The following is a 22,996-nucleotide window of genomic DNA, read 5'->3' as shown; positions in this document are numbered from 1 at the left end:
TAGTATGATTATCATTAGTAGAAAAAAGGATATTGATGTTAGCAATATAATTACCTAATAAGTAAAGTGGAAGAATGAGAAATAGTTAAAGACGTCAAAAAATCACCAGAGCTATGATTAGAATGGGTTGGCACAGGAAGAGATAAAGAGTTATGAGTTTTCTAAAGTTTAAGATAAGAAGACTCATGAAAAACCACATTAGGAGATATATCAATATAATAGTTTTTGAGATTTAAGAAATGGTAACATTTTTGTATAAGATTTAAAGCCTAGGAAAATACTATCGATAGGACAATCATCAAAGTTATTCCCTTGTATGAAACACAAGAAAGGTAGTTTAAAGAAAAAAAAATCAGAACAAATAGCAGCAGAGCTCTTCACATTTTAACATAATGTCTTTTGCAAGAAATTATGGAATGGTGATATGATATTGTGGAATATTTTATTAGATTAATTAATGAAGTTAATGTTTATGCTGATAATGTCCTTAATGCTTATCTATCTATACATGTTTTGGACGGTATAAGTAAAACACAATGTAAACCATTTCCAAGGTGCTGCTGAACCACAATGCATGTCTTTTCAAATATCAATGAATCCACGTCTTAATTTGTTTTTGCCAAAAATTTTCTTTTTATATATATATATATATATATATATATATATATATATATATATACTTATCAAACAATTTTTACTTGCTATTATTTCAATTTAGTATAAAAGCATAATATTTTCTTTTACAAGATATGATTTTTTTAAATAATTATCAATAATGAAAATTTTTAATTTGATAGGTAGTGTTTTATATAAAGTGCAAATTTTGTCTCAAATATCACAAATTTTAATAGGGTCGGGGTTGATTTCAAGCTAATTATCTTGGCAAAACTCTGAGTTGACAAAACTCTGAATTGATTAGAATAAAGATAAACATGCTCTTAATTTTTCCAAAAACACTCCTACAGTGATAGTCGGTATTTATGCACTTTTGTGGTCAGTGATTTTACGTGATATCTGCACTGGGATGTGAAAAAATATCTTCTTATCAAAAGCAATCATATATGTAGGAATCTTATTTGAACATATAGGCGAATGATCATTTTACTTAATTTATTAATAATTTATTTATATTATTATATTTTTACGATAATATTGGTTCAGGTTTTTGTTTTGTTGAAATTATAATAGAAAGAATTATTTGACACGGAAAAAAAATGTGAAGTGATAAGAAATGAATAATAGATTAATAGTAATTAACTTACATTACATCATGTAAAAATAGTATTATCCAAAAAAATAATTTTCTATTTTTTCGCCTTAAAATTCCTATGTGACATGTTACCCGCTAAAGAAAGTATCTCTTGATGATTGATGAATGATTGAAAACAAAACAAGAAAGTTTTAATCTTTGGGTCCATTCGAAGCACATACGTTAGGAATAGGAAGGTTTCCATGGTATTGACGATGATGATGATCCAAATGAAAAAGGCCCAATAATGTTAATAATCTATGAGGTGTGAGGACTGGTTATTAGCTTCCAAAACGTAGAATAGAGACACACACGTGCAACCAAAAAGAAACGATACAGGCCCGTTTCAACCTAACTTGGACCTGGGCCCATTATCCCATCAATGCATACAACCAATCTTTACTTTACCACAAAAATACTTTTTCTACCTGTTTAACATTCACGACGGACCCCTTTATTCTAGATTAAAAACAAGTATCCCTAAGTCAAAAACCGCAATGATTTATTTTTAAAAAAAAATTAATGCATGAATTGATTTACATTTATTTATATTCATAAAAACAATAGATAAATAAATTGACGTTCTTAACGACATTAGGTTAAATATATGATTTCAAAAATACAGATTGTAAATTAAAAATAAATAAATCATAGTAAGGAATTGTAAGAAATAGACTTTAAACTTAAATCAATCTCAAAGAACAAATTTGTAAGGTGAGATTTACACTCATTATATACTATAAATTAGCTTTATCTTTAATTGACATGAAACTTTCAATAAGTAGGAAAGACATATGGAAGGTTAGTTTAGATAGATAATTTATATCTATAATATAAAGATAGTAAAAAATTATGATTTTTTTTCTTTAGCAATATGAATGAAAATAGGTGAGGTTACCTAGATTAAGTTTGGGAGTAGAGTTTTTGAAAGAATATGTGAAGTTTAAGGTTTTATTAAAGTGTGTTTGATCAAAAAGGTGAGTTGTTTAAGTAAAAGATAGTGATGAATCCATAAATGGGGAATTGATAGCATGGTTTGAATGTAGCCAGCAAGAGATTTTGCGATCATTGAATATGATAGAAAAGTCAAAATGAAAAAGATGAAGATAAGCAAGATGATTGTTGATTTAGAGTAGTGAATGGGAAAAAGTTAGAATGGTGGAAGTCTAAAGCACTTGATTGTAGCTTGGTGTAGATGGAGAGCACACTAATGGAAGTGTAGGTAAGTGAGGCCCCATCATCCCACTCAACCAAGTCCCTTTCTATCCCTTCTTTCATTTGAAGTCTCTCAGACATGCAAAGGTTTCTCTTTCTTTACCATTGTTTTTTCAGAAAGTGGGGTTGCCTCTGTCGGACAGAGTGGTTGTGTTCTTGAGTGTATGTTCTGTATCAGTTCACAATTCTTTGTCTCTGCTTTCATTGGTTCTATCTGTTCTAACCATTTCATGAAAAAAGATTCTCGTTGGAATGATGCATCATGCACACCAACCTCTTTTATTCATCTTTCATCTATCATTCTCACACTACTCCACTTTCCCTCTTCGTTTTGACCATTGCTAAATATAACTTGGTCGACCGGTGATGAGACTATGATCATCTTTCCATTCAAAACTGGTCACCAAATAATACCAATTATTGTCTGTAGTAATGCACGTGATGTCCATATCCGTTAAAGCTCATTAAACCAATATAGCTTCATCATGCTTTTCTATTCCCTTTTCTTACAGCGTATCATTTTACCCCTTTTCAGATCCAATAAAGTTCAAAAAATTGTTTATTTAACATCATTTTTGTGAAATCTCATCATATTCATTACATAAATGGTGTTATTTTATTTCCAGGAACTTTTGAATTCTTTTTATTCAAATAACTCACTCTATATATAGTATTTATAAAGTATTATTGATAATGAATGCAAATAGTTCAAACAATCTGAAAAAAGTGACATAAAATTATATTTGTGATGGCAATTTTATATTATATCACATAGAAAGGGCGTCAACCAATAATGCTTGAAGAAGTTGCATTCAGAGATGAAATCAAACAATAGTTATACTATTAATTACAATCGTTAGGAAATAATTAAGTAATAAAAATACTTTTTTTATTTATATATATTATTTATCATTAGAGTTTTGTGCAAGAATTAAAAGAGCAAAATGAAAACAACTTTAATTATACGAAAAGAACAAAGTTTATTTGATTGTCTTACTTCTGTGAAAGAAAATTTAAATTGTAACTAAATTAATACTTTCACTCACTTATTAATGTGGGAAAAAAAATCCCTGTCTAAAGAAAACGCTACAAAAATGAAGCAGTATTTTAAACAGATTATCGAAAGGAAAGAAAGATGAGGAAAATAAACAAAATAAAAGATAATGATCAAATAAGTACTTAAAATACATAGATGTTATTTTTTTAATCAATAAAACTGGTCATTATTTTTATTGATAAAAGTTGTTTTTTATTAGTTTAAGGAGTTCAAGCATTTGTGATATTTTATATTGTATTGCACACATAAATTATAGAAGATTCATGAAAAGGTTAAAATTGAAAAACATGCATAAGAAAATTGCTTAGCAGCATTGAAAACAAATTCTAGAGGACCACATTAGATAAGTTGGGTCAAAGAAGAGTTAAGGATAATTGTCATAAAAATTGACCTACCCTCTAACTTTTCTTCATCACTCATTTGTCAAGGAAAAGAACAATGCTTTATTCTTGAAGGATACAACTGCTAACTCATTGGTCAATTTGTTCCTCAAATCCAATATAGAAAGTAAAATGTAATGTAGTCAAGATACCCTTTTTCTTTATCAATTTAACTTCTAGGGCTTTGTGCATTATCATTAATAATGGAATCCTAGACAGGAAGTGAAGTGGTTGGTTTACGACTTTTTTAAAGTAATTAGTTTTTTTTACATTAAAGTAAATTAAGGTTGTATTTATATTTGGTGTAGACGGTATAGAGTTCAATGTCAAAAGAACAAAGTTTGGTTAGATTTCCATTCTTAAAAAAAAACAGCAGTACATCCACGGGCAAAAATACAATTTGAAGAACAATAGTTAGATAGCAGGTTCACAAAAAAGTTTGTAAGAGCCTAATCCTATCATTTTTTTTGTTATATTATCTCATTGAATGACATTTTATGTTTCCTACCTAAGATATTATTTTTCTGAATAAGTTTTTAGAAATTCAAGTTAGAAGCTCTAAATTAAGTAAAAATAAATATTGAATGGTATATTAAAAAAATAAAACGCACAAATATTAAGTTTTAAGATTTTACATTAAAAATAGTGTCAAATTTCTATGTGCACAACTCGTATTTAATAAGTCTTCGATCTCGATTTTAGTAAAAAATTCTAATAGTGATATTATAGTATTATAGTTTATGGTTTGTTTTGGTGTCTCAAATAAAAAAAATATGTTCCATTGTGATAAAACCTAACCCATTAAAAATTTAAGTATAAGTTAAAAGTTTCTCATGTGATAGAAATGAAAAAGTTGAGTAGTATATAAAAAAAACAAAACTTACAAACATTAAACATTTATGTTAGAAGTTGTGTCTTATCTCCCAAGAGAAAAAACTTGAGAGACAAAGATTTTGATTTGCTAGGTTTAAGGAAGTTAGAAATTAGTAAAAGGTTGAATAAGCATTTGGATCAAGTAGCAATTGGTAATACCAAAATGTTTGTCAACATTCCTAGACACATGAGAAACCAAAGAGGCAGAATTAAATGGAATTCAGTACGATGGAAACATACAAAACCATAAGAAATCCAAGAGTTGGATAAGGAGATTTGAAACTTACTCATATGAATATTGTTTACATGGAAGCGTGTGTTATTATCATTCATCTTTGACACAAGAATTCATTACTTGAGTCCTGATGGGTAGACTAGCATACTCGTCCATGTTTGATAAGCTACAGCTAGTTAGCTTTAAAGGGAAAACACATTGATTTCATGCATACTTAAGGGATGATTTGATTCTAATTATTAGGGTATTGGAGGAAACAATAAGGGAGATTCTCTTTGAAGAAGAACTACAACATATGCTTAATTATATAGTGTCAAATCTGTGTACTATCTCACTAAAAGGGACAACTTGTATACAGAGAAGATTTTGGAATCATGGTCTCAATTCCTATGTTCATTATGTCAACAGGAGGAAGAATCAATGCAACACTTACTTTTTTTACGAAACATCATACAAGGTATGGAAAACAGGTTATAGATGGGTGAATTTGAGTAATGTCATATCCTCTTTTCCAAGTATGCATTTCTATTAACATGACTTTGCCATGAGCATTTTTCAAAAAATAAAGTGACATTTTTGTGGTTTGCAAGTATGGAAGGAAAGGAACAAGCATGTTTCATGGAAAAAACTTTAATGTTAATATAATTATTTGCCAGGTTAAACTAGGTTGTTGGTTGTGGACAAGTGTTGTATATTCAGATAACAACCTTTTCCTATTGTGGGAATCCATTCCAAGGGTTGTTTCCTAAGATAAAGAAACGAATTGACTAGATGAAAAGAAATAAAAACTCAAAATGTAGCATGTGGGATGGATATGGAATTTGGTTATGAATAGTTTAAGGATAATGAAGGAATTACAAGTGTTGTTTAATTATGTGGTAATAGGTAAACATTCTTTTGCTCCAATAGTACAAGAATATAAATGGTGTAGATCTAGGAATGGAGAAATTTTATACAAGTTTTCCTTCTTCTTTTTTACTTTCTTTGGAAGTAAGTATGGTGGAAGGATGTATATCCTAAGGACGATTTCATATTTAAGGACACAAATGTATTATGTTGAATAATTTGTATATTTTTTTAGAGTTGTTTTCTGTTTTCTGATGTATATGAATTTGGTACCTCTTGTACCACTCATATATAGTTGGTTATTGCAAATAAAAAAAAACATTTTAATGTTACAATATTGTTTAACCATTATTTTGTGTCTAAAGTCATGTTTGTTTATAAGTTATTGAAGATGTTGGTTCATTCACAGAGATAAGTAACTCATCAAACTTCAAAGACGAAACTATTTTGCAAATGAAAAATTTGAGAAAATGTTTCATGTGGTTAAGTCTTACATATAATGATTTTTTTGCTTGTGAGTGCTTACTTTTTTTGTTTTCTTTTAAACCTGTCCACTTTTGTTTATATTCTTAGACTATATGGTTCCCTTCATTTTCACTTTTTTTAGCAAGGTTTTAGGTTGGATCTATAACCAACTTTTGGAATGGAGATTTTTTTTTCTTATTGTAATGAAATTGGGGTTAATTGGAGTGAAGTGAAATATTCAACTTTAAAATTACTTTCAATTTCCTCAATTAAAAAATATAAAAAAATTAATTGTATTTAGAATCTTGTTTTTGTTTCTATACATTACATTAATGTTCTTATTTCAAATAAGTTGAAATGACATAATTAAGTTTAATCGCAACTTCCAAAGTTTAATTATTTTAAAATATTAACATAAAACAAAACAAAATACTTTTATTTTATAAAAAGTAACTAGGTTTGCAATTTATTTATGGTGCAACATAAGGCTTTTTTAATATTATTCCAAATATTTTATATAGAAAGGAAAAGTTAAAGATAAAATTCTAATATTTGCGAAGGTAGTTAAATAACATGATAATTAATAAATTTAATAGCATTAATTAAATTAAGTAAATTCTTTAATGATTATAAAATGATTAAAAATCCATATACGACCTAGAAGTGAAATAAAAAAATGTTGCATTATAAGCACTCAAGTACCTATCCTAGCAACATCCCTACATGTCATCATAGTTTACAATGATTTAAGCGTTTCATTGAAACATTACAAATATTTCACCCATTCCCATAAAAATAAAATCATATCTCTTCTTTTCCATGCATGTCCATTGGACCTCACAAATACAAAAGTAAAGTGCCCAAACTTTTAAATTCTGTCATTACTATATTTTCTTTCTTTATACCCAAAATCTTTCATAACATATACAATGTCTCTTCCAATGGTTACATTAGGAAAAACAATTTACTTTTTTTTTTTCCTCCTTTAAACCTTCCCCAATCAAAAAGTTACGGCTTCTAAACCTAAATAAGAGAAGTATCTAATTTCATATTAACCAAATGATAAATTATTATTTTTTAATCTCGCTAATCTTAATTTATAACATTTTTTTATAAGATTTCTTACTAGAACTTATAAAATAAATAAAAATACTTTTTTTACTTATATTTAAATGAGGAAAGAAGATTAGACTAAAACTACATTTGGGGAAAAGGAGCTTCACCTAACCTCTTAAATATGTCTGTCCTAACTCCAAGATTGTGTGGATAATTGCTTCTGCACCTGTGCTTTGACATAAATGCTTCTCTTTTTTCCCTCCCTTTTTTTTCTGGAGAAATAATGTGTGACAATAAAGAGATAATAAATATTTTTTCTATTTCTTTTTTAAGATTGGATTTTTATTTTTATTTTTAAAATTTAAGATAATATTAATTATTTTAATTTATATATGTGTGTGTGGGTTTATCGTAACATAAATACTACAAATGATCTTTTAATTATTTTACTAATATAAAATACTATGTTTAAATATATTTTTAGTTATCGTAAATCTAATTTTTATACTTTTTATTTTTAATTTTTTGTTCTTTTTAGTGTTTTGATAACTATTCTTATTTGACATTAAAATGAAAGTGAAATACTAAAAACTATTTTAGCTTTTTTTTTTATGTAATTTCATTTTATAGATAAAAATATACTTTTATGAAATTGTAATTTTTGCGTTTGTTACCCTAATGTAAAAGTTCTTATTAGTTTTTATTTTTTAAAAACAGTGTAATGATTAAAATAAATAAGGAAATATTAAAGAATAATTGTATAAAGAAATTGCATAACATTAAAGAATAATGAGATAATATACTGAAGTTGTGAAGAGAAAAGAAAAACTAATAAACTATAAATTCAAACATTGCTTTAAATAATATCTGAAAAACGTCTATAACTAATTTACATAATTTAGTTACTAATCACGTTTAACTGATAAATCAGTTGAGCACGATCTTTACAAGCTTGAGAAAATTAGTCATTACCAAACATATTCAAGCCATGATTTAAAAAATCTAGTTACTATCAATTGCTTTCGTTTTTTCCATTTGTACTGATTTTGAGTTTGGGTTGAATATTACCCAATTACGCTCTCCTATGATAACCGATACAATTATTTTTAAAAAAATATAATTAATCAAAACAAGCGCAAATGATCTTTGCATAAATTTGGTGTTGACTCCATCTCTGATAATGACATTCGTATAAACCAATTTTAATATTGATTTGTAGTTAGTCAGGTTAGAGTTTACTTTTAAAACATATTTAATTTCGTTTTTAAACATCAGGTATGAATTTGACTTTTGTAAAAAAGAAAAAAACGTTCACATATTTATCTGATAAATACATATATTTAAAAGCCAAATTTTATCCAGTTTTAAAACATGAGATATGAATTTGATTTTTATAAAAAAAAAGTGACATATTTATTGGATATATATATATATATATATATATATATATATATATATATTTAAATCTGAAATTTATTTATTTAAAATCTAATGTATATTATGGTTATTTTAAGAAGTCAACGAATTTAATTATAAATTTATTTACTATCCTACTATTATATTACTATTAGCATTATAAAAAATAATTAAATTCTATCAAAATATTAATAATACAAAATCATAAAGACTATACATAAATCTATACTTTAAAAATATTTCAAAAGCGAAATATCAATAAATATTTTATGAAGACTCATTTTAAAAATTTTCTATCGTAAGTAACTATAATGGATCATAAGATTGAAAACATTCTTGATGTGTTTGTTGTGAGTATGAGAGACTTAAAAGTCGATTGTAATAAATCTGATATAAAATAAAATGTAATCAATAAAAAATGTAAAACATTGTCCATAAATAATATTTACATCTACAATTAATATTGCACAAAAACATTAGTAATAATAGGATTCTATTTTAATTAATTATTTTTTAATTATATTAAATATTTTCGAAATCCTTATACTATCTAAAAAATAATGAAACAAATTATATCGTCTTTTAAAATAAAATATTTTTTTAGTTTGAACCTTACACCCATTGCTTATAAACTTTCACTTAAAAAAATGCAGAGACTTAATTAGTCTTGAGTTATATCTCCTGTAAACAAGTTTTAGTAATTAACATAGTCAATATCGGTGTTCATTTTAAGTTATAATCAATGGTTACACGTTACAACCTTGTGCATGTATCTTGTTTTATGAGTGTTGCTTAGAGACTTGTCCATGTCTCGTAGTGATGGTATCATCGTCACACTCATTAGATAAACCCTTAAAGTATGGGTAACAACACTGGCCAACCTGACCTATTTAAGCTCGACCCAATATTGATTGATCAAAAATGGGTTGGCCTTCTAATTGAAACGAGTTAAAATTTACAACCCAGTCTGTGACTTGCTAGGTTGGCCCATTAGCTTTTGTTTTTTTGTCATCGAAAATCTAATATGACATGAAAACATATTGAAATTTTTAAAATTTTACATGAAAACAGGTTGAAAACAATTGTTGAGTTGTCAAAAACAAAAGAAATTTAAAAATTATGAAGGAGACAAAACAGTAGTTGAAACCACATAAAAGAGAGGCGAAATATAAAACAATAGGTATTCTTTAATTCAACAAAAATAATGAGAGGGAAAAGGCAGGTCGGGTTAATCTATAAATGAGAGAAGAATGGTGGAGATGAGAGAAAAATATATATAGGGTTGTGATAATGGGGGAGGGAAATTGGATTGTGTTATTGTTAATGAAAAGTCAAATGAATATGAAGTGTCACGACGCAGAGATAGAAGAGAACGGTGGAAATGAGAGGAGAATGTAGTTATGTTAATGGTGGAGGGAAGTCGGGTTATGTTAGTGTTAATGAAGCCAAGTTTGGCGGGCTGGTCTGCCAGGCTACTTAGCGTGGCAGACCAGTTAGTTCGGGCTCCCGGTTAAAAATGCTAACTTCACTTTACCTTTTTTGTCAAGTTGGCGGCTTAACTTGTGCGGACTTGACCCTTTTTTTCATCCCTATCTCAAAGGGTGTTTTATGACTCACATCCTTACAATAATTGTCATTGAGTTTATTAAGAGATATTTTTTTAAAAAAAGGACATAATAATGCACATACCCATAATTTATAGTATACATCGTCATAGGAGTGAGACATAAAATTTACTCAAATTAGTTGGTTTACTTTAGTCAACAACAACTTCTTATTACCTATTGAACTTCATTCCATTAGATCACCATTCATATGGAGATGAGTGTCCATTGTTGTAACTAATTTATGAGCTTTAATATCATTCCTCTCTAAGACTCAAATGCTTGTTGATGCATCAATCTTTGAATAAATGAAAGAAAAGAATGATGGGTCGGACATCCATGACATTTTAGTTTTTTATCTCCTTAATTTTATATAATTGTTTATTACTTGTTGAAATTTTATTATTTGTTAACAAGGTTAAATATTTTTTAGTTTTTAAACTTTGATGTGAAATTAAAATCTATCATTGTCTCATACTTTGATATAGTGGTCCAAATTTTAAAATTAAATAGATATACCTAATCAACTAAGTTATCTTTTTAAGCATTTCAAGATGATATTTGAGTATTTTATACCATTTAATACATTTCATCTCAAATATTAATTCAAAAATTCATTTAAATATAAAAAAATTAACACTAGATTAAAAGTGCTATTTCTATTATTTTTAAAATTTGAAAACAAAAATATAAGAAAGTTTGATATAAAAATGAATTTCAATTTTACCTTCAACTTTGGTACTATAAACATATTTATCCTTTTTTATATTTAATTTTTTTAAAAGAAAAATAATTTGTAGAATCAACATTGTGTATTCATCATTTTAATTTTATTGGCCAAGTAATATTTATGTACTTGTTTATTATTTTTGTAAAAGAAAAAGTTAAGAAACCTACTTTTCAATCAGCTAAAGTTTTTTAAATAATACTCCGTTTAAATTTAAATGTATATAATGGGTAAAAATATCAGATTCAAAACTTAATAATAATAATAATAATAATAATAATAATAATTATTATTATTATTATTATTATTATTAGGGTTAAATATGTTTTTAGTCCCTAAACTATTGGCCGTTTCTGGTTTTCGTCCCTCTTCCAAAGTAAGGTACGATTTGGTCCTCATTCTTTAGAAAAACGTTCGTTTTAGTCCTCAAAATTTTGTTTTTAGTCCTCGTTTTAGTCCTCAAAACGTTCGTTTTTTCGACTAAAACGAACGTTTTTTAAAGATTGAGGACCAAATCGTACCTTAGTTTGGAAGAGGGACGAAAACCAGAAACAATCAATAGTTTAGGGACTAAAAACATATTTAACCCTTATTATTATTTCAAATTTGAGTCCAATTGCAAAATTTCCCCTTTTCAAATCTCACTTATTTCTACTTGAGTGCAATTGCAATTTTTCCCCTTTTCAACTAACGTAAAAAGAAAGGATAACTATGTTTTCTTTCTTTTTGTAATCTAATTATTTCTAAACACAACTTCTACGGATTACAATTTCAACAACGAGGTGAAGCAAATTGTTAGTTTCGATATCTTTACTAAGATTTTCTATGAACACTTATTTGTTAATATATATTTTGACAAAAATAAATTATATAAAATAGTTCAGTATGATTATTTAGGACTGAGATATGACCTTTATAGATGTTGCTTTACACTCCTTTTGCTGGCGCACTACGTCTTCTTCAATGGAAGTGGGGGTACCTGCAAAGATACTCCGATGCTAAAGTCAGATATGATTCGTGGGATCTTAGTTTTCTCTTAAGTGATATTTTTCTTAAAGTAAAATGTACCTTTTTCCTTCGTTATTCTTGTATTTAACGTAAACAAAATGTAAAACCAACTTATTACCTTAAAATACGGTTAATTGCCGTGATCCACGTTATTCTTAAAATTTGGTTAGTTGCCCGCGTAATTCGCGTTATTCACGTAAGATATTTTTGACTACTCGAACTATTGGTTCAACTACTTAAATGTTGAGTTAATTGGCCCAATATCGGGATGTTGTTCCCTACACCACCATCCCTTGCTCCCAACACCTCCCTCATTTCTGTTTTGCCCTTCAGTCAAATTTAATTTAATTTTTAGAGTTAATATGTCTTCTTCGTCTTTGTGCTTTAGCAGTCACTCTGTGCCTTGGAAGACAGTGCAGTATGTATTATTCCAGACACAAGACAATCCTCGTTGGAACATGGAAATTATTAGCAACCAAAGTCTACCGAAAACAGTGTAGGTTGTTTCCATAGTTTTGCTTTGCAATGTTATAGTCCCATTGCAACCACCAATTGTTAAATACACAACCCTTTTTCACCAACAATCACCACTCTTCGGTGCCTCTTTCTAGAAAATCACTTTCCACCGGAGCCCACCTCAACAATGCCGAACTCGATGACAGCACTCCACCACGGCGGTTGACCAGGCAAAGGAAGCTCCGCCACCTACGACCATGACATTGGCTTCTCCTTCTTCCACTCCGCTGACTCTTTTTCTACCTCGCTGGAGCCCCGCTACGCTTCTGAACACCGCTCCCTCTCTAATCTGTCGCAACCGTTGCCTTTCCTTGAAGCGTCGTTGACCCGTCGAGCCAAGTCAGTCAGCTCCGGTTCCGTACATCCTCCCCTCTCTGCTTCCTTAGAACATCCTAATTTTTCTTCTTCCGGGTAAACTTTGTTTCATCGTTCAAAATGCTTTGTACTCTAATTCAATTTACAAAATTGAAAACAAGCATGCAAGCACAACAACGACTTTGAATTCAAAAGCTTGCAACAGTAAATTCAGAAGGCACGGTCCCCAAGGAGCTCTTCGACAGGGACCTCGACGCCATTTTCATCAACGACAACCACTTCGTGTTCGACCTGCCGGATAAGTTTAGCAACTTGCCGGTGTCCCTGATCGTGCTGGCCAACAACCGCTTCCATGGTTGCGTGCCGGCTGGAATCGACAACATGAAGGGGTTGAACGAGATTGTTCTGATGAACAACGCTTTCAGGTCGTGCTCCCCCAGGAGATAAGGTTGACGAAGAACTTGACGATGTTCGATGTGAGCTTCAACCAGTTGTACTCGCCGTTGTACTGCCCTCGTTCCCCTCCGGCCCCGCCGCCGTTGTACTCGCCTCCACCACCAGTGTACTCGCCGCCACCACCACTTCTAGTGTATTCGCTTCCTCCACACCAGGAATCAACACCAATGGAAGCAGTGAGGAAGAGAAGAATGAACGAAAAAAAAGAGAGAGAAGAAGAAAAACTCAAACGAAAATGGGAAGATAAGAGAAAGTTTGTGAGAGATGTGGTGGTGGGGGTGTAAAATTAAAGTTTTCAAATATATTATAAAATCTAAATGGTAAAAGTAATAAAATTTTAACATAAGGATGATTTTGGAAATAAAAAAAATTGAGGAGGTGGAGGGAGCAGGGGCGGTGGTGGAGGGAGCAACATCTCCAATATCGTTTGACTGAATTGAGCGTCCGCTGAATCCGATTTGATAGGATTGATTGAGTGTCGCTTGACTTTTAACATGCACTGACCTGCTTATCGTAGTTTGACGAAAGCTTTTAATTTTGGTTGAACTGACGAGCATTTGATAGAGTTGGCGAACGTTTCTACATTTTAATGAACGCTCAATTTAGATATCATACTTTCATAAAGTAATTTTAGTATTTCACAATTCGTATTAAACCACGATATACCATTAAATTTTGTTGTCATTAAAATAAACAGTAAGATACATAAATGATAAAACGGTTTTAAAAAAAAAAATAAAAGCAATTAATCGCATTGAATATAGGTCGACATTTACAACATGAAATTGAATTTGAAAATGTTATAGATGGAGACATTTTATATATGATTGTATTAACTTTTTCATCTCACATTTAAGTACGTTAGACGCATACATACCAAACGCGACGTTATAGAAAAGAAAACGTACAAGAGCATTAAATAATCAAGTAAACTTTACTATCTTTAGCGTTAAGTAGTTGCCTCATTATCACCATCCAGGTTTATTTACATTACACGAGGAATATCACGACTCATGACTTATTTACTACTATCACATCATTATATATTAAAAATTTAATTTAAAAAATTAATAATTATGTATGAGACTGTAAAATTCACAAACTTTAAATGTCAAGAAAAACAAAAAATAGTAGACTTATATATATATATATATATATATATATATATATATATATATATATATCTATATATATTTTAAATTGTCCTAATTAGTTTGTGGCATTCAAGAGCTTACAACTTATGACATTCACAATATTCTAAAATATATAAGGGCTTTCAAAAATTTATTATCTACTCAATTTATTGAAATAGTAATTTTTTAATTTGGCTTAAAATACGAATATTATTCATACATTGATTTGATCGAAAACCAAACCTAAATTGGACTCTCATGATTAGCATCTTTAGATCTGCATTATAAACACGACCCTGCAATTCTTGTAAATCTCAGAACTTGGTAATATTACACGCTAGAAAAAAATATCGAGTATTAATTTGTGTTGAAGAAACAAAACTATTTAAAATTGCGTAGACTCGATGTGCATCAACGTGAGGTTGTCGTTTTATATACTATCATAGATAAAATCTGGGTATAGAACTACTAATATTTTATCATAAGGTCGAGATAACTTCTATAATATCACTTTATTTCCTATTTATTATTATTATTATTAAAAAGTTTTTTTTTATTCTTTGGTAAATCTCAGTTTGGAAATTGTTTCTATAGAGACACCCCATTCAATATTTAAGGGTTAGTGTTAATGTGAAAATAAATGGACAATAAAACTAATAATAAATGTTTTATATAATTGTATATTTAAATATTATTCTTGATAAAAAAATTGTATAAATTATGTAGATAATCCTTGTCATCTTTAATTCATTTAGTTGTTTTTTAGACACGGTGATTACTTTTATATGTTCATTACCTAGTTTGATTAGTTATATAATATTGTATCTAGATGATTTCGACCTTTTCTAGTATTTTTCGGACTTTACTAATATTTCTTATCAACAATAGTTTATAATTTGAATTCAAATGATGTCATGACGCAAATCATCATGGTTTACAAATTTATATTATATTGGTTTAAAACTTCTTGATTTATCAAACTGGTATGATCTCTTCATCACTTATCGTCAACGAAAGAAAAAATGAATAAAATAAGTCAAAAAATTAATAAAAAGAGGGAATGTTCAATTAAAAAAAATAGTAAAAGGATAAGTTATTTTATTTATTTATTTATTGTCACAGTTTAATTATTACTATTATTACAATAAAAAGTAAAAACAAAAATGAAACTAGATACTCAACTATAAAAGTTACTTAATTGATTATAAATTAAAACTATTTATTTTCATATGAATATGTTGTATGGAACATTTCGTGTCCATAGTTGCCAAAAAAGAGAGTTAAAATGTGAAATATCAAATATTTTATTCTGTTATTTTACACATTAACTCTACGAAACTATTCACTCCTCTTTTCTTGTTTGTTTTTTCTTCCTCTCTCATCTCACATTAATGAGTCTATTTTTTATTATAATCATAATTTAAATAAGCAAATTAATAACATTAATAGATAAAATTATTACTGATGAATATAATTAATAATATTTTTTCATTCATTCTTTTTTTCTTCTTTTACTTTATTTATTTTCCATATACTAAACAAAGTAATAATAATATCAACCTATAATGACATTCCTTTATTTAGGGTGTGCGTGTGTATATATATATAATTTTTTTTCAAGATTACTTTTAAGTATATCTTTATCTATAATCATAACCGTTTTATTTAATTTTTATTTTTTCCATATATCAAAAGAAGCAACAAAATGAAAATTTAAATATATTTTAGGATTAATTGATTCGGAGGTCCTATTTGTGCAGTTTTGCGTCAATGTGACATTTTATTTGAAAAGTACGTGACACGTGTCATCCCCTTCCCTACTCAAAATTAGGGTTTGCCAGATTGAAGAAAAGAACTTGCGCCGTTAGAATGTCTCTTCGCGAGAGAAGGAATTCCACTGATAAGGTAGTCACTCACGGTGCTTGGCTGGTTGTAGGTTTGGTTGCGCGATTGGGGTTTCTTCTTCATGGCGACGCGATTCCTGGAGGGTGGTTGTTGGGTCTCTCTGTTGTTTGGTTGTCTTCTTAGGTTTTCCTCTCTTTGTAGGTGCGAGGCAGAAGCTCGTGGTGGTGGCCTTTTGCGGATGACGATTTAGAGTTCGACGGGTTTCTTCGAATTGGGTCTCTGTGTGTGTAATGGTTGTTGGTCCTCTGGTTTTTCTGAGTGCAAGTGGTGAGGATGGCGGCACGAAGCGTCAATGGAAGATGGTCATGGTTGCGCGTGAATGAAGAAGCGGCGTTGCTCATGGTGGTGGTTCGATGCGAGCTTGGAGGATGACGAGGTGTTGATGGCGACCTCGCGATGATGGTTTATGTGAGTGAGGTTCGAAGCTTGCGTGATTTTGGGTCGTGGTGGCGGAGTGATGTGGCAGGCTGTGGTGGTTTTGCTGGAGAAGATGAAGGTGCGAGATGGTGGTTCTGCGAAGGCGGCTTGGGCGTTTATGATGCGTTGGAGATGACAGCTGCCAGCAAGGATGGCGGTGATTGGGCTGCCATGGTTGCTGGATGAAGAAGCTTGCGTGTGCCACGTGCGTTTCAAATGCCACCTCACTTGACCACCTGACAACAATTTTGACGTCCTCCACACGAATTGGATTGCTTAAAATTTTTATGAATAGAGACCAAATTGAGTTATTTTAAAATACAGGAAACTAATTGACACAAAACTGCACAAATAAAAACATCCGAATCAATTAAACCTATATTTTAAGATTGAAATGTTAGACATTTCAATTACAATATCTAATAGCAATTAAAATTATTATTTTATAATTTTCAAAAATACGAAAAGGCATGCATTACAATAAGAATAGGACTACTGATTATAATAATGTGTTAACATGTCGTAACGTGATGAACAAAGTATGGCAGACGTGTCTTTGAAATTTTGTAATTTTAGTTTTGATTGATCCTCCGCTTGCAAGCGTTGACCAAACTGTGATTTTAAACCAATATTTTTTGACAGAGATTGTTTCTGAACTCGATAGTGAAAACTAAAATACAGATCAACTTCATCATATTCTTTTATAGTTTTTGGGTTCCATTTCCGATTTCTCGATACTTTGTCTCTTCCAGAAAATTAAATATATAAATAAAGAAAGAAAGAAATCGATGTTGTTGATCTGGCTCAATAAACAACATCCTCAAGCACAAGACACTGACACAAAAAGTCTACTATTTTTAAATTGAACAAAACTCAATGAATGTTGTTCCTTCCAAAAAAATACATCATTAGAGGCTAAGTTGCTTCATAGGTTCATTTGTGTTGAATGTTTGATCTAGAATGTTGAATCTAACAATAAGCTCTACCATGCTCCATGATCTGGATCAAATCAAAGATTCGTTTTCAAATTTTCTCTCTTTTAGCTTTAGGCCTTCAGGAATAGATTCTTTCTAATTTCAATACTACTAAATTGAATTTGAAACTTAAAGCAACACCTTTGGCTTTGAGCCAAAAACAAAAGCAAAGAAAAAAAAATTAAATTTGCAAATGTTATAAAAGTATCTAAATTAAAAAATATCTATGAAACATCTGATATGGAATATTACTATATTATACATCAACCTTACATGAGGTAACATTAAATAACTTCACCTAACATTTTGCAAGTAACAAGGGTTTGGGGGGGAAATTCATTACTGCTTTTCCGCTGAGATATATAAGAAAACACGGAAACTAACTTTAAAAAAAAATAGAAATAAAGTTGGTGAATTTATAGTGTTATGAATGATGACTTTATTGATTTTTACAATGTTATATAAAAAATAGTTTTTAATCAGTTATTAGCATAGAAAATTCATATAAATCCTTTTTTTCTATGTATACATGGAGGAGATGATGATCTAATTTAGAATGGTAGTAATTATTTAAGAAAAGAAATGTGAAGTATAATGAATAATGGAAGGAGGTGGTGGGTGTGATCCCATTGAGGGGTTGGAAGCTTTGAACTTTGTGGTTTGCCCAGTTGGACAGATAACAGCTTTTACAAGCCAGCTGATTATTTGACTTTTAACCATGACTTCAGCCTGTGGGTCCCACCACAACATAGACAAAAAGGAACCTCATTTCTTTCTTAAATAATTTATGCAAAATGGAAAAATCATTTTAATATCACTAACAAGTTTGGTTTTTGCGAGAGTCAATGTCCCTTCTCCCTGGATTCCTAGCAACTATTGTTTTTCTGGAGTTGAAACATTGTAGAGAGAGAGAGAGAAAAAAAAAGGGGAGAATGGGAGTTGCTCTAAATTGAATCGAAATCACTCTTTTTCTTTTCTCTACTTTATCTTTTCTTTTCTTTTTGGTTTTCAATTTAAGAAAATACTAGTACAGTGGAGAGATATCAAACGGGTTTGTTTTGGTTTTACTTTGTAAGTAAAAGAGAATTTGATGTGGGGTGCTGTGCTTTAATTATGCTTCAGTGAACTGAAGAGAGAGAGAGAGGGAGAATAGATAGACAACCTTCCTTCACCTTTGATGGCTATTCAGGTGTTTTGTGGAGTGTGTCTTGTTACTGATTGAGTTTCAGGGATTCTATTACATGTAGTTTGATTAAACCCATTTCTCTTATTATTATTTTGTTTTCTATTTTTGGGGTCATGTTGCTGTGAGCTGCCTTGCAAATTTTGGGATCTGGGTTCTAGGGTTTCAGCTTTTGACTTTCTCTCTCTTTCGCTTTCTTTTCGTTCGTTAGCGTTCTCTCTCCTTCTCTGAGGAACTGGGTGTTGAATTCTATTCTGGGTTGTGGACAAAATAGAAATTTTCTTTTTCTTTGTTGATTTTCTAGTGAAATGTTTAGCTGAGTTGTTTATTTATCTTTCAAAAACAAAAATCTCATGTTTCAGAGATTAGATTGTTGGGGAGGTGTGTCTTTAAAGATTCCAGATTCCTTATCTTTTGTTGGGGAAGCTGTTGAAGCTGAATTTGTTGTAGATTGATGTGATGGGCTAAAGTATACCCTGTTGTTCTGTGTTGTTTGAAGTGTGGGAAAGAATCTGAGATTGGTTTGTGTGAGAAGAGGAGAAAGGAGCATGCATCTGTCACTATGGAAGCCCATTTCTCACTGTGCTGCACTGATCATGGACAAGAAGAGCAGGAGGAAAGATGAATCCAATGTAGACACAAAGAGAAACCCATCAATGCTTCGGAAGCTGCAGGAGAACAAGCTCAGGGAGGCCCTTGAGGAAGCTTCTGAAGATGGCTCACTCTCCAAATCTCAAGACATAGACCAGCCGGACTCTGCTGCCAACCAAGATGATGGCCTTGGGAGATCCCGATCGCTTGCCAGGCTGCACGCCCAGCGCGAGTTCCTTAGAGCCACCGCCCTTGCGGCGGAGCGCATCTTCGAGTCTGAGGAGGAAATTCCCAGCCTACAGGAAGCATTTTCCAAGTTCCTCACCATGTACCCCAAGTACCAGTCCTCTGAGAAGGTTGATCAGTTGAGGTCTGACGAGTACTCACATTTGTCTCCCAAGGTATGCCTTGATTACTGTGGTTTTGGACTCTTCTCTTTTGTTCAGACAATTCATTACTGGGAGTCTTCTACGTTTAGCTTGTCTGAGATTACTGCAAATTTGAGTAACCATGCACTTTATGGTGGTGCCGAGAGAGGAACTGTGGAGCATGATATAAAGACTAGGATCATGGACTATTTGAATATACCTGAGAATGAGTATGGCCTTGTTTTTACTGTGAGCAGAGGATCAGCTTTTAAACTGCTTGCTGAATCATACCCTTTCCATACAAACAAAAAGTTGTTGACCATGTTCGACCATGAGAGCCAGTCCGTTGCTTGGATGGCTCAGAGTGCTAGGGAGAAAGGTGCTAAAGTGTACAGTGCTTGGTTTAAATGGCCAACCCTCAAACTCTGTTCCACTGATTTGAGAAAACAGATTTCCAACAAGAAGAAGAGGAAGAAGGATTCGGCTACCGGTCTTTTTGTGTTCCCAGTCCAGTCTAGAGTGACTGGGGCTAAGTATTCGTACCAGTGGATGGCCTTGGCCCAGCAGAACAACTGGCATGTCTTACTGGATGCCGGTTCATTGGGCCCCAAGGACATGGATTCGCTTGGCTTGTCCCTCTTTCGGCCAGATTTCATAATCACTTCATTTTACAGGGTTTTTGGATATGATCCCACAGGTTTTGGCTGTCTTCTGATCAAGAAATCGGTGATGCAAAGCCTTCAAAATCAGTCTGGTTGTACTGGGTCTGGAATGGTGAAGATTACTCCGGAGTTTCCAATGTATTTGAGTGATTCTGTAGATGGCTTGGATAAATTTGTTGGAATTGAAGACGATGAAATCAGTGGGTTGGGGGACAAGACTACTGAAACTCGTCAGGGAACACAGCTGCCTGCCTTTTCTGGTGCATTCACATCTGCTCAGGTCAGAGATGTGTTCGAGACTGAAATGGATCAAGACAGCTCTGAAAGAGATGGAACCAGCACCATATTTGAGGAGACGGAGAGCATATCTGTTGGAGACGTGATAAAGAGTCCTGTGTTCAGTGAGGACGAGTCATCGGACAATTCATTTTGGATTGATTTGGGTCAGAGTCCATTGGGGTCTGATGGTGCAGGTCAATCGAATAAACACAAGATAGCTTCCCCACTACCACCTTTCTGGTTCAATGGGAGGAGGAACCAGAAGCAGCCTTCACCAAAAACAGCATCCAAGATGTATGGCAGCCCGATGTACGATGACAGAGAAGTAAACCTAGGTGCTCATGAGGACCGCCGTGTGCTGTCATTTGATGCGGCTGTCCTGATGTCACAGGAACTTGACCGAGTCAAAGAGGTGCCTGAAGAAGAGCAGGTGGAGGAAGTTGATCATTATTCAAGAAATGGTAATGGTACTGATCATCTGCATGTGGATGAGATCCTGGAAGAACCTGGAACCAGTGGAGCGGTCAATAATGGATCTTGGCTGAATAATTCAACTTCTCTTGCTCGGCATCAAAGCTTGGAGAATGGGTCTACTTCGGAAATATGTGCTGATGTCAAAGAGAGTGCCATAAGAAGGGAAACAGAAGGTGAATTCAGGCTGTTGGGTAGGAGAGAAGGGAATCGTTATGGCGGGGGTAGGTTTTTTGGTTTGGAAGAGAATGAAGCGACCAGCAGGGGAAGAAGAGTGTCATTTAGCATGGAAGATAATCGTAAAGAGTACCTTAGCCAGACCTTAGAACCGGGAGACGTATCTGCAACTAGCTTTGATGATGAAGAGGCGACCAGTGATGGAGAATACGGTGATGGACAGGACTGGGGCAGGAGGGAACCAGAGATAACGTGTCGTCATATTGACCATGTCAACATGCTTGGTCTCAATAAAACTACACTTAGACTTCGGTTTTTGATAAATTGGCTTGTTACCTCGTTACTGCAACTGAAGTTGCCTGCTTCTGATGGCGGTGAAAAAGCAAGTCTTGTCCACATATACGGTCCGAAAATAAAATATGAAAGAGGTGCAGCTGTGGCTTTCAATGTGAGGGACAGAAGTAGGGGGCTAATTAATCCAGAGATTGTTCAAAAGCTTGCTGAAAAAGAAGGAATTTCTCTTGGTCTTGGTTTTCTGAGTCATATACAGATTCTTGATAGCTCAAGACAGCATCGTGGAGCTCCTAATCTAGAAGACACAACTCTTTGTAGACCAATGGAGAATGGTCGGCGTGATGGAAAAGGTAGCTTTGTTAGGCTTGAAGTTGTGACGGCTTCACTGGGCTTTCTGACGAATTTTGAGGATGTATATAAATTGTGGGCTTTTGTGGCTAAGTTTCTCAACCCAACATTTATCAGAGAAGGCGGTCTTCCTACTGTTGAAGAAGGTTCTGAGACATGAGATGGCAAAGTTGGTCGCAACTTTAATCAATTTTGGAGACTGAACATGAAAGATTATTTGTGAGATCCTACAATGACGCAAACTTATTTTCTGCATCAAAGCAAGATAGGGCAAGCGGGGTGGATTTGTTAATTCATGTTTCTTGTTGCTTACATTTTGATTATTTTTCCCTTTAGTTTTTTGAGCTGCATGTAGAGTTGGCTTTAGAGATCTATTACATATTGGGAAGCCATGGTGTACTTTGAAGCAATATTGTATGAGTAGAACTTCTACTGATATATACTTAGCTTCCATTGCATACAAAAGGATTTCCAACTTCTGTAAAAATGTAGCGTTCATTGTCATGCTATACTTTATCATAGTAACCTTTGTCCTCTCTTTTCTGACATTTTTTGGTCCTAAATGTTGGTGTAACTTTGGGCATTTAACTCGTGGAAATGGAATCAGTCAAAGTGGAACGAATGTGGCGATGAATATGCCTTGGAACATTGTTTTTCACTTTTCTTTTTACTCCCTCAGTTATTTTGTATACAAGTCAATCCTAAAATCTACTTTTAATGTTTTTCTACTAATTGACAGTGGTGAAGACTGACGATAAGGATTATTGTTAAGGAGA

At 31.9% G+C, this 22,996-nt stretch overlaps 1 protein-coding gene across 1 annotated transcript; it reads left to right on the top strand.

Moving 5' to 3' along the window:
• Positions 1 to 18,698: 18,698 nt before the first annotated feature.
• LOC148206741 (uncharacterized) lies at positions 18,699 to 22,766 on the top strand. The gene has a single exon (XM_088104655.1). The coding sequence runs from the start codon at positions 19,579 to 19,581 to the stop codon at positions 22,378 to 22,380; it is 2,802 nt and encodes a 933-aa protein (XP_087960781.1). The 5' UTR covers positions 18,699 to 19,578; the 3' UTR covers positions 22,381 to 22,766.
• The last annotated feature ends 230 nt before the right edge of the window (positions 22,767 to 22,996 follow it).

The sequence above is a fragment of the Vigna umbellata genome, chromosome 1 (assembly GCF_029865625.1).
Source record: "Vigna umbellata cultivar VRB3 chromosome 1, Vumbellata_1.0, whole genome shotgun sequence".
Classification (NCBI taxonomy): Eukaryota; Viridiplantae; Streptophyta; class Magnoliopsida; order Fabales; family Fabaceae; genus Vigna; species Vigna umbellata.
The sequence above is the reverse complement of the archived record's forward strand: the minus strand, read 5'-3'. Positions and strand labels throughout refer to the sequence as shown.

What these genes read in the sequence shown, in the direction of transcription:
- LOC148206741 (XM_088104655.1), top strand. Translation starts at nt 19,579, where the DNA reads ATGCATCTGTCACTATGGAAGCCCATTTCTCACTGTGCTGCACTGATC.